At 35.4% G+C, this 12,892-nt stretch overlaps 1 protein-coding gene across 2 annotated transcripts in view; it reads left to right on the forward strand.

Annotated features, from left to right (window-relative positions):
* Positions 1 to 11,793, forward strand: part of LOC124157768 (leptin receptor gene-related protein) — a 14,835-nt gene extending 3,042 nt beyond the window's left edge. For both annotated transcript variants that reach the window (XM_046532773.1, XM_046532772.1), the window contains exons 3-4: positions 8,274 to 8,469; positions 10,121 to 11,793. In XM_046532773.1, the coding sequence (XP_046388729.1) occupies positions 8,274 to 8,469; positions 10,121 to 10,234 (310 nt within the window). In that variant the 3' untranslated portion in view covers positions 10,235 to 11,793. The remainder of the gene's footprint in view (positions 1 to 8,273; positions 8,470 to 10,120) is intronic.
* The last annotated feature ends 1,099 nt before the right edge of the window (positions 11,794 to 12,892 follow it).

A 12,892-nucleotide genomic window follows, 5' to 3' on the forward strand; every position in this document is an offset into this window, starting at 1 on the left:
GCATTCAGGAGAACTGATATGAGCTTAATTTTTTAGCTTAAGTTTGCCTGCTATTCACTGTCATTTTTTCCCTTTCATACTTTTTCTTTGTCGGTAATATTTTCTCTTTGCTTTTTTCTTAATTAATTTATCCTCTTACTTTTTTTTTAAGAACCCATCATGATCAAATGCATTTAGTTTACTACGCATTTTCTTTACTCTAGCAGCAGCAGTTGCCTAAGGTTTTTCCACCTCCATTTAAATTCTGAAAAAGCATCAAATTTCTTATTTTCAAAGTTTCAGGCATTACTCAGTGGTGCTTATGTAAACTTACTTAAATAAAAATACTTCATGTAGTCCACATTGATTATTTTCTGACCTTGATTCCCTCGTAGTAATCAGTCACAAAAATAACATATGCTATAATCACTCACGCACTGAAACATGTATTACGTGTTGGCTAAAGGCGACTGTAAATTCTAGTATCATCAAACATCTAATCGAGAACAACTATCTTAGTGATTTCACATCTGAGATCTACCACACACTGAGACAAAAGAAATTAAGTCCCCACTTTTTGTCATGAAGAACTGGAGATTAATGAGGTGACAAAATCAAATGAAACGCAGGAATTAAAAAGTCATGTTTTACCATTTCATTCACCTTACTTTTTCTAACCTTCTCTACCCGCGCTCTATGCACCTAAAATTTTACTTGTTCTTCTGTTTACTACAATGCATACTTTCAACCACAGCACCTACTCCTCTGCCACTTTGTCATTTCATGACATAAACGTAATACCTGGCCCTTCTATTAACCGATGCCAAACTCCCCAACCCTGAGTGCCCAGAGCACAATTTTAAATTTAAATTACCATAGGCCTAGACTTTTCTGGCCTAAATGTAAATAACGCTTCATTTTATGTTTTAGAATTAAATATTATCAAAATTTAGTAATGATATGACATAGTGAATTCATTTTTATGTATATTGCATATTATGTTATGTAGTGTCCCGTACGTAACGTTACGTACGGGACAGAAAGAAATTGAACATTAGGGTATGTTTAAATTTAATTATTTTTTCACAACATCATAATCATTTAGTTTGACACAAAACCTGTTTAGAAAATTGTATTTTGAGTAGCTGTTTGTCAAGAAACTTGGTGAAAAAATAAATTTATCTATTTTATGTTACGTACGGGACAAAGAAACAATCTATTTTTAAACATTGTCTTTTACCATTATATTATCGCAAAATTAGGATAAATTTGTGATAGAAACTCTTATACTGTACTATATTTTGATATTATAATTACCAAGACAAATAAAAGTAGCATTTAGTCAAGCATTGATATGGCAACTCAACCTATGAAAGTGGCAATTTTTGAACAGCTGATGAAGAGACGACTTTGAACCTAGGTTACCAACATATTTAAACATATTTGACTAAAATTCTTAGTAAATACTCATAATATAACCTTATGAGAAGACAATCATGACATAATAAGTTAAATATAAAAAAATATTTTTATTTCCAAAAGTTACCTATTTTCATGGAATAAAGAGGTAAAAGAGGTTATGCTTGATCATGTAAATGGTAGATATATAGCTAGGGGAAGATATTTGTATACGAAATTAACTATTTACGACGTTTCCACAATTTTTTTAGGTATTTAAATATCATGTGTAAATGTTATACAAATATTGAAATTTGTTGTCTTGGTGGACAGGTGAAAAGGTTTCCCGAGATGAAAATTCTCTCTCTAAAAACAATTCCAAAGTGCCATCAGTCATTAATGCAGGGCATGACAAATCTACATTATGATATTTATAGTGGCCACTAAATCAAGATGGCAATAGAATCAATAACTCTTGGTACGATTTTTCTTACGAATGGCTAATAATGGGTGGTCCTCTTTGGTACTTTCTGAAGCGGGAGTGCAGAAATATTTCATGAGAAAAAGTTTCTTCACCCAGGCTTGAGAGAAATTTGCTTGACTAAAATATCCCATTTAAATCCTTTGTATTGCGCTGACAGCATGTGCGCTGTGTGGAAATGAATTCAGGTACCTACCCTGCTAGTTTGTGACATGGATTCCAGTCTCACTTACTGATAAATTTTCTTGAATTTTGGAATAATTGTACAATAATATGCATAATACAATTGTTACATAATATAACATTGAGCACTTTGAAGTCATTGTGCGAGTATGATTTGGACTGCATGCATACTTGCCGGCCTCGGTGGCGCCGGGGTAAAGTCCCCGACTGCTAACCTTGAGGTCGCGGGTTCGAATCCCGCCTGGGTGGCTTGACTACCATCCAGGGCATGGATGTTTGTGAATGTCTAACAAGTTAATTGTAAGAGAGGACAATGCTGTCCTAAATTCGCTTGTATAATAAAGACAAATTATTATTATTATTATACTTCTCTTCAACAGCCCAAGCTCTTGCAGCTATGTATCAGGCTGTGGCATTTGCACCTGCTCATGTTTCCACCAATTATTCTTTGGGGTCAGACTCCAATGCTCTCTCTAAGATAACCTATCCTTTCTTCAAAATGATGGTCCTGCTATGTGTAGATCTTAAATGAACTATTTGACCACTACCCTTAAGAGTATTTCCCTTGAGAACCCATAGCATATGTACCCAGACTTCAGTGTGTTAATATAGAATAACGATGTATTTCACTATATTTGTTTTTTTAGTAATAATTGAAGAGTTTATTTGTAATATCCACTTAAATTTTGTTTCGTTAGTTTTGATATCTTTGCATCATCTTCATGAAATATGCCTGTATTGAGAACTTCCACCCTTGGCTGCACCAACCATTGGGTGAGAAATCAAGATAAATCTTATCTGTGCGAAAACAGAAGTGGTATTTTTACCTCATGCTCGTAGGTGTATCTTCAATATTTGGATTTATTGTTCTCAACATTTCAGGTTGGGCTGAGTAACTGTTCAAAATCATTTTTTACTTGGTGAATTGCCTTATTCCATTTAATATTAAAATTTGCCTGCTCTTGATCAGCTATTAATTCCCTGTGAAGAAAATTTATTTATTAAAAAATATATTAATCAAAATGGGGACAATGGCAATAATTGTCTGGAAAGTGAGGAAAATACAGGGAATTTTTGCTTGATATTTGAGTGGCCACCCTGGGGTGGGAGTCAACTAACAAGGTCTTTTCCTTCTGTAATGGGGAGGAAAGGTGAATAGGTAGTTAAATTTGGCATTAGCCTGATCTGAATGCATGGTGTCAAGTTGACCAATGCTTAATGTTCCTGTAGACAAATGGAGTGTTATGCATAAATCTCCGCCCACATTATACCCAAGCAGGCATCCTATGAAAAGTCACCACCACATTTGGGATTGGAACCTGGATCCAAGTGGTGGGAAGGCACACTAGCCATCATACATACCTAAATCCCATGGTGGACAATATTATAGGTTATGTGGGAGGAGGGAGAGTATGAAAGAAAGGGTTTGAAATTCAATTTTATTGTCAATCTTTTTCCTATTTTTACATGCTCTTTCTTCAATAGGGTGGTTTCCTATCATTTTTTTATTGCCTTAATCGAAAGATTTTTACTCCTGGAGTACGTATTTCACGCTTTTAGATTTTTTAATGACGATATCTATTTTTCCTGATTAAATGAAAAGTGAAAAATTTCAAGCGAGCGAAAACACGACAACTAAGTAGGAATGATGGGAAAAAGTCCGTGTGATGCATTTCTGGTTCCCCCTCCCGCCTTGTGAGGTGACCTTGGGGCGAGGCTTGAGTGCTGATACGACGCAGGCTATTAGCAGGTAGCTGAGTACCCTGCTAGCTGGTAGTGCTTGGCTTAAATAAGGATTATTAATACCTTATCAAGCGAAGAAAACTTTCCGACCTTACCCAGTTTTAATAGGTGATTAATAAGACATGTTTCCCTGAGCTCTGTGCCTCATGCATGCATTGGTAATCTCAGACGATGTAAAACTCCTATCTACTCGTATAGAAACTAGGTCCCTGTGGCGTCACATGGAGTGGTATCGCATGGGCTCCAATCTGGCCTTTTTGAAATGGGCATAAAATTGACCATTGCCATTCGTCTAAACTGGGATTTCTATAACCAAATAATTTGTATATTATGAATACACTAATGGTGGGTAAGGAATCGCAATCAATACATTTCGTTTTCTTTGATGAAGGAAACTACCCTATTGCTTCGTCTATTTATCTGTTTCATGAATGCAATCTTGTTATTGATTTTTAACCTACTTACTACTGTCGAATTGACTTGAATATTTCTCCATTGTGCTTTAATTACTTAATTATCTAAATTTCCATGTGGAAAAATAATTTTTAATTTTCTCAATAGATGGTATTGGTTATAAATTCTGGTAGCAATTTTGCAACTCATCCGGTTTAATAGATTACATGATGGATGATAGATGGCTCAGTAGGTTTTCAATTATGTAATTTGACATGTAGCAATAAATTAAGGCTGGCCATGCATTACCTTAATTGAAGTTAATTATTTTTCTCATCTAAGTTCAAAATCATGCATTTAAAAAGAAACATAGGAAATATTCGTTACTTATGCCCAGCTCACAATGATGTAAAGAAAAAAAGAAATATTTATCTATTGATATGCTTCAGTTATTTATCTGTTAAAGTTATTAGTTTAGATTATTATCAGTTAATCTGTTAAAGAGAAACTGATTGTTAAACTAAATCACCTTTGGAGTGAAATTCATTTGACAGTCAACCCCTTGAGCTCTTTCAAGTCTTTAATGCCCAACACCTTATGACTTGCTAAGAATATTTGAAGCTTTTTCAAAAGATTCAAATATTTGTGTTCATATTTGGAGTAATTCATAATTTTTGGGCCTTCAAAAAAAGTGATCAGACTAGGAAAAATACTGGGTGCTGGTGGATGATGCTGAAGATAAAATGGGCAGATAGGGTGAGAAGATAAGAGGTACATATACAGAAGAATCGAAGATTTGTCCAATTGAACCAAGAAAGAGCTCCCCTTAAATCCACCTTCTGGAAGAATGGTTACGGCCATCATGACATCCAGGCAGCCCTAAATAACACCCTGTTGAAAAGTGATGGCAAAGAAGAAAAAGAAAAACCAATAGCCAGAGCCAGTCTCCCATACATCTCCAGCATCAGCAGCAAGATAGCCCGAATACTCATAAGACACAACATAGCAGCCATTCACAAATTTCCCAGCAAGATCAAAGCCTAAATCAGAACACCAAAAGATTTCCATGGCCCCAAAGCCTCAGGTGTATACAGTATCCCATATAAATGTGGTCACGTCAATACATATTAGGGAAGTATACCGCTTAATGGAAAAAGGACTGATAAAGCATGAAAGATGCATCTGCTTGTACTACCCATTGAAATCAGCGGTAGCAGAGAAATGCCTTGACATCAGGCATAGAATGAATTTCAAAAATATGAAGATTCTATGCCTCACTGACATATGGTAAAAGAAGCAATACAAATTAGGCTAAAATAGTAGACCATCAACAGGGACAAAGGTTACCAGTTAAAAAACATGTGGAAGAGAATAATTAACTACAACACACAAAACAACGTTAATCGAGAATGTTGTAATGTTGGGACCTTATTCCTAAAACGATACCCAGTGGGAAACCTGAGAACTATTCTTGCATATCATACGCTGGGAAAAAACTCAAATTCTACGTCTAACAAGGCCGAGAGAAACCGAATAAGGGGTGACTCACTGGCCTCAGCGATGACCAGCTTACCTAAATGCCATCACCATCTTTTATGGAGGGGATTGGTAAGGGTGAGATATGTGGAGTGGAATTGCTACCAGCAGAGATTATCCAAAACAAGCCATTCCGTGGTTTGTTTTTATCTTTTTACGTCTTTTCTTTGGCAATTAACAGAACAACTGCTGTTGTACGCTTGCTGCAAGTAGTTTTCTGACCGTTTCTTAAGTCTTCTTAATATTTTTCATATTGATTTATTCATTGGCAAATCCATAGATAAATGAATTCTTTGCCACTACTAGGAATACATTTGGAGAAATATGCTGGAGTGAATGAGGAAAGTCAGGATTTAGTAGTTGAGTTAGAGATTATAATTTGCATTCTGTATTCAGGGGTGATTAAAATTTAGGTCTGGGAATAATATTGATGCAAAATACGACTGGTAGAAAGTGTGAATCTTCCCCAAGGGATGGAAACTCTAAATATAACATTGGATTATAACTACACTGCACATTTTCCAAAACCCCCTATCCCCCTCAACCCATCCCTCTGACGGCATTCTCCTCTTTGAGACCTCTCAAAAGGTACTGCCAGAAATACTAGTTTAAGGCTTGCACGAGGTACAATGGTTGTGGTACAATGGCCATCAATCATTGGTTTCAAAAGAAACTATCAATTTACAATAGAGCAATGGGAATGAGTTTCATTCCTCCCCTTTTCTCATCAACTGACCTTTTTGGCCTTATCTGCCTCCATACTCTCTTTTTTTGGAGGCCAGCTGCTAGTGAGTCACTTCTTGGGTTCAGAAAGTGTCTAACAATAATTTTTGGGTAAATAGTATTAATGACACTGAAACATTGTTATCATGCTCGAAAGCAAAAAATAATGAAACCAAAGAAATGTATTTCTTATGTTATTTAAGTATGTTAAGCAAGAAAATAGTCGTTCCTTAAAATTAATTAATGGAATGAGAGAGTTTGTAAGGGAAAGAGCTGGTTGCTGAAGGCCCTTTGGGCTTCCAGCGGGGTGGTCTCTCTCTATTCTGCCGATGTTTCAAAACTCCAGTCGTGTTCCATCCTCAGGGATGATCCATCCTCAGTTCTGAGGATGAAACACGACTCGAGTTCTGAAACGTCGGCAGAATGGAAAGAGACCACCCGACTGGAAGTCTGAATAGCCTTCTTTGACTATATTCACTGGGAAAGCATCAGATCTTACTTTAGCTGGTTGGTCCTTAGCTCAAAAAAGATTTACTGGGGTATAACAAAAGTATCAAGTTGCCAGAGAACAATGGGAAGTTATTTCTTTGACACAATCCTTTCCCCCTCTTGCTGGACACTGCATACTACTATTCTAACAGCACTTTCTTCAAAGGAACCGGTGTTGCTTTGCCTCACTCAAAATTAAGGAGACAGAGTGGAAATCGAAACTGAAGAAATCGTGACTGTCAATAGTTCACCCAATTTTGCTTTGAAAGCAACAAGATCACGGAATAGCAAGATCGTGCCTGTTCATCCTTGGACTCCCATGTTCTTAGCCTTCTTCCAGTGCCTCGCTACTTCAAAGATGGAGAGAGTATGCTCCTTCCCCTTGATCTCTTTTCCCTCCCCTTCTTCTTCTTCCCAAACTTCTAAAAGCAATTCAAGAGAATTGGACCGTGCAATACTTTTAATTTTTTCTTTCTGATGATTTTGTAGTTGTAGTGATAAATTTCTTTTGAAGTAGGTAAATGAGTTAGTGAAGGTTTCACATTGTCAGTTTCATCCATTTAGCTACTGTTAGGATAACTTTATACTAGACAATCAGCTTTTGCCTTTAATCAAATTATATTTCAACTCACCAGTGAAAATGAAAATTGCATTAGCAACCTATTTCTTATGTTTGAATTTTCTTGATAAGTTTTTGAAAGCAGCAAGTGTTGCATAGAGGCATTGCCTCATCTTCAATCTGAATTTACAAGAATTAGATTTTTTCTCTGGTATTATGAAACTGCTAACCATGAATGTTTTATTGCACGATAGTATTGGAATTGATTTGGTTCATCTATCATTTAGTTTGCTCTTTAGATGTGAGAGGCACAAAATAGCTTTTTTGTCCCTCTGGTATCAATTCCTTCCGGACGGCCAATCAAAAAATGGCCAGGCATTAGGCAGTCTACCTTGTATGGATCGGATCATATTGAAGCCAAAAATTCAAATTGGGCAATGCTTGATTGACACACCCCGTCCTCCACCTTCTGACATCAAAATGAAAATGGTAAAATGTTTTTGCAAAGAGGTTGAGTCTCATATAACCAATAATGAATAAATCATTTTTTAGTCTGATCTTTAGTTTAATGTCATGGTGATTTAATCTACGAGGGCGCTCTTCTGTTTCTTCAGTATCTTACGATAGTTATTCATTGCAGTTTCCTATTTAGTAAGAAGTTTACTCTAAATAAATGATGAAGGTACAAATGAAGTTCTTTCCATAGTTGTCTTTTATATGCATGTGTGCGTTACATAGTTAGTAAGGCAGATTTTCTGTTATTATATGTTGAATTTCATTTCTTTTCAGTGTATGGTGGCCCCTGTTTGTAGTTCTGTTTTATATACTTTCCCCGTTGCCTACCCTTGTGGCCCGCCGGTATGTGGAGAACACTGGATCCAGTAGTGCCTGTCTTGAGTTTGCAATCTTCATCACAATGGGATTTGTTGTGTCTGCATTTGCTCTCCCTATCATCTTAGCTCGAGCTCCCAGTGGAGACCCAGTGGTAAGACATTCTAGTAACTTTTGGTTGAACTTTAGTTTGCTTACAAGGGCTAAGTGTTTAAGCGCATAGCACTAGACATTAGGTTCCCTCCAAGTGAAACCCAAAATCCAAGAGAACCTGTGTAGCTACTACAGAAAGATAGACCTTAGTGTATGGTCACTGGCCATTGACCCGCCTAAATTTTGTATGCACTACCCTGGAATAACAGTATCTGGCGATTCTGATTTCAGGAGGCAATTTCTTTGGTGATAGTTATTTCATTATACTTGGATAGTTGGGAACTTCATCCTGAAATCACCAAAATATAAAATTAGATTACAAATCGTCATCTGCATCCTAATTATCCTGACCGTTGTTTCATGACTACAATTGCATTTTTCCCCCACTAATTCAATCAATGTTTATTAATCCCCAGGATCTTCATAACTCAGCTGCCTGTATCTTTTCAACTGATAAAACAATTCAAATTAAGTCTGATGATTGATGTGATGAAGCAACTAAAAACCCCATAGTTTGGCTAGGTTTATTGTATCTTGTGATGCCTCCATGTCAGGTCAAAATATGATGGCCCTTGACCCAGCTGGGAAGCCTTTGTGGCGATTCAGATGGCTCTGAGATTAAAGTTATTGTCAATTTTGATCTATGACCTGAAGCTACAGTAATTGGAATAGGCCTCCCAGGATAATCTTCCTACTACAGAAAATTCATCCCCTTAAATATGTAGTTTGAAAAATCAGGGTTGAAGTTTTACCTTTGCTTATTATTTTTCCCCCAATTAATTATGATTAAAATTTTTTCTTTGCTTGAATGTAAGCCAAAGTTTAAAGTAAACCACCCACAGTCTTAATATATCTGGCTTGTTAGTACTTACGTCTTGTATTAATCAGAGAATATTGGTGTTTAACTTCCAATATTGAAAAGAAAATAATGGTCAAAAATTAGCAAAATTTTTATAGTTTTTTTACAATATCATAGCATCAGTAATGAATATAGCTTTTTTTTAAGTCAATTTCCTTCTTCCCAATCACTTTGTGTTTAGCAAATGGTGTATAGTTTGTCTGTCATCAGATCGTGCCAAAGGAGGCGCTACTGCTGAAATGAGAATGACCTCGTTTTCTTTACCACCATTTTTGGACAAATTTGTTCACTCCCTTTTGTTTAATGTGCAGTGAAAGAGGCATATTATTAAAGCACATCCTTGTAGCTGCTATTCAACACTTATCTTAACATAGTGAAAATATTCGTTGAGATATCCTACAGAGTCATTAAAGACATGTAGAGAAGATTACAAATTGCATCTAATTTGGGTATTGCCTAGTGTTTCATGTGTGTTTACTATGCATTCAATTTTTTTTGTATTATTGCGTGCATGTGTTCAAATTTTTCTCTGTGTTTTCAAGAGAGTCTTAAGAAAAAATGAAAGATGATGATTCTTACATTAAGCTCAAGTTCTTATTTCTACACACGTTCATCATGGTCAATAATCGTTGTGCTAGATTTATAATTAATATCTGTCGTAATAATGATTTATGATGTAATTTACTTAAACACATTCATCATACTTATTTATTATCATAGATTTTGAGTTATTACATCCATGTTTAAAGGCATGTGGAATGTTGATTTTGAAAGCTTATATTTTATGTTACAGATCCAGTGGGGTGCTTGTTATCTGACTTTGGCTGGGAACGTAGTTGTATACATAACGCTGTTGGGATTCTTCATGGCATTTGATGGAGATGATGTGGACTACAGCATGTGGTGATTACAAGAATGAATGATCTCTGGAGTTTTGTTTAAGATTCTATAACTTCGCTCTATCTGTGCTACTTTGGAGTATAAAGGGCAATCATCTTTCAATATTTAAGTTACTGAAAAAAGAGAGTGATACTACATATTAGGCCACTTGACAGTTTTGCAAATTCAAAAGATGCAGGGCTTGCAGACTGTCAGAATGCCCTGATCTTCGCTTCAAAGAAGTGGCTTTTAAAAAGGGGCATGCAGCTTTGGGATGGAAAAAGGAATTTTTTATGGGCCCAACCTTGTTAAAAAGTAAAATTCAGTGAATTCATGTGCTCTAAATGGGAGAAATGCAGCTGATTTAGGGTAAAGTACTGTTTTTTGAGCTTATATTAGTTCATATTTGACAATTGTTTGGGGGAATTCTTCATTACTCGAAGAAAGATGATTTCATACTGTATGTTCAACATTTTGAATATTTTTGTCATTGGTAAATTTCATACACGTCAATCCCATGGTTTCCTAGTATTTGAAAAAAAAAATATTTTCATCTAAAAGGCTCCTGACCGTGATGATTTGAGAAAAGCACTGACTTAAGTGATACGTGCTTTCACTGCTGTTTCAGTGCATGCTTGCTAGTATTCTTCATTCCATGTCTTCTGCATCTAATAATAAGTGATAGAAATTAGTTGCTTTTGAAACCTGATTGCTCCTTTTCTTTTACATCCATCCAATTATTAATACGCATCACTGTATCTCATCTCATATTCCTTTAGTTTCCTCTTTGTCCTTAGCATCAAACATCTCCCAGCACTTTCATAAGTTGATTCCTTGTAAATTAGTTCAGCTTTGTGTTAGCTTCGGTTGTGATAATGGGGCAAGTGGTAGGAGATTCTACAGAAGTGTGTAAGATATCTTCTGAAATGTACTGAAATATTTTCTTGCATATCATTGCTTTTTCATATTAATTGTTTAGTTGTTTCGCCATAGGTATACATAATCATATACTGTCTTCTACTTAAGGCTTAACTTATTGATTCTTTTCTTTTTGTAATCTTCATACTTTATCCCCTTTCATTTTCCTTGATAACAGAATTGGTTGTCCTACATCTTGTGCGGGCTATCATTTGCCCTTGTGGAGAGAAAGTAGGGTATCTTTTTATTTGCCTTTGGTGGTGTGTACATTTTGTAGTTCCTTCCTTTGATAGGATGTGAAACATCACCTAAACATAAACATCTCTGAATCATTCCATCATAAAATCATAACCATCACCTGACCATATAGTGTGTTTGTTTTTATGTGTGTCAGTATCATGAGTGTTCATCCTATATACTTAAAGGATCTTATGATGTGTGAAAATGTATCTCATTGCATAATTTACATGAGCCTTGTTTATCATATTGTATTATATTCTGGCAGTGATATCTTGGATCTTCTTATGTTAATGATGTGTTTAATAACCAAAAAAGTTGTGTTATTTGTAAATAAGGGTGATTTGTACCTTCATAACCAATGTTTTACATCAGATCTTTGTAAATATGAAAAAAATATAATCGCCTTGTGTAATAAAAATTCTCAAATTATATTTCAAGTTTGATTTCTATTCAAACCTTGTATTTCAAAAGTTTGTCTTGATATTAACATCTATGAAGGAAGTTGTGTCATATGGTATATACCCTTTCATTTTAATATCTAAGGAATCAAAAGGACTGATCATTGGTGTAACTATGGGGGGATGAGGGGATAGATCCCCCCCAAAGCCTTCGAGAAATAAAAAAAAATTAATTAACATATTGTCTAGTTTTGAGGTGTAATAACTGCATCTGCTTAAAGTTAAATTTTAAGTTACCAAAATGATGTAAAACGTATTTCCAGGCATGTCACTTTTCAAAAATTGTCCCAGATCCCCTTGCCTGGAGAGGAGATCCCTTCCTGAGTCTCTTCATTCCCCCTCAAAGCATAGTCCTTGTTACGCCACAAACTGATACTGATGTGAATTTTATATTTGAGTGAACAGCTTATATCAGATAAGAATCGCACTAATGACTTCATTTATAAATTGATACACAGCAGTGTGTGGATATGAAATATATGTTGGATCCATATAGTTTACAATGTTATTTTACCAATATGTATTTAGAATTAAATACTTTATAAGTAGAAAATGGTGAATATGTAAAATGTAAGAGAAGCAAATTACAGTTTTGCATTTGGCTAGAATGGCTTTGTAACAGGTGCTTGGTAATCAACCGTTGAAAGGCCTATTATTTATAAGGAAGGGTGATGGATGTCAAGAGGCTGAAAACTCCTCGACATTCACAATCACAAGAAATCTCTCATTGGAGTGATGCTCATCTGATTAACTTATAAGGGGTCGATATATATAACCTGGGAGACACCTCTAGGGTTTTTTGCACATGATAATTAATCACTAGCTGAAGCCAGAATCACAATGTTTATTTAATAAATTTTATATAAAAAATAATAGTGGTTTTCCAGCCATTAAAAGCACACGTTATTCTGAGCTTCTATTGTACAGGCATTTGAACTTAAGTGAGGAATGTCAACTTTGCCCTATACCAACTGAGTGTATTAATGAATATTGGAAGAATGTGAAGTATATGGAATAGAATTGTTTTGATTTTTTCACTCCTGGTTTTCTCAATTTTTTGAAGTAATTGT

The sequence above is a fragment of the Ischnura elegans genome, chromosome 4 (assembly GCF_921293095.1).
Source record: "Ischnura elegans chromosome 4, ioIscEleg1.1, whole genome shotgun sequence".
NCBI classification, from domain to species: Eukaryota; Metazoa; Arthropoda; class Insecta; order Odonata; family Coenagrionidae; genus Ischnura; species Ischnura elegans.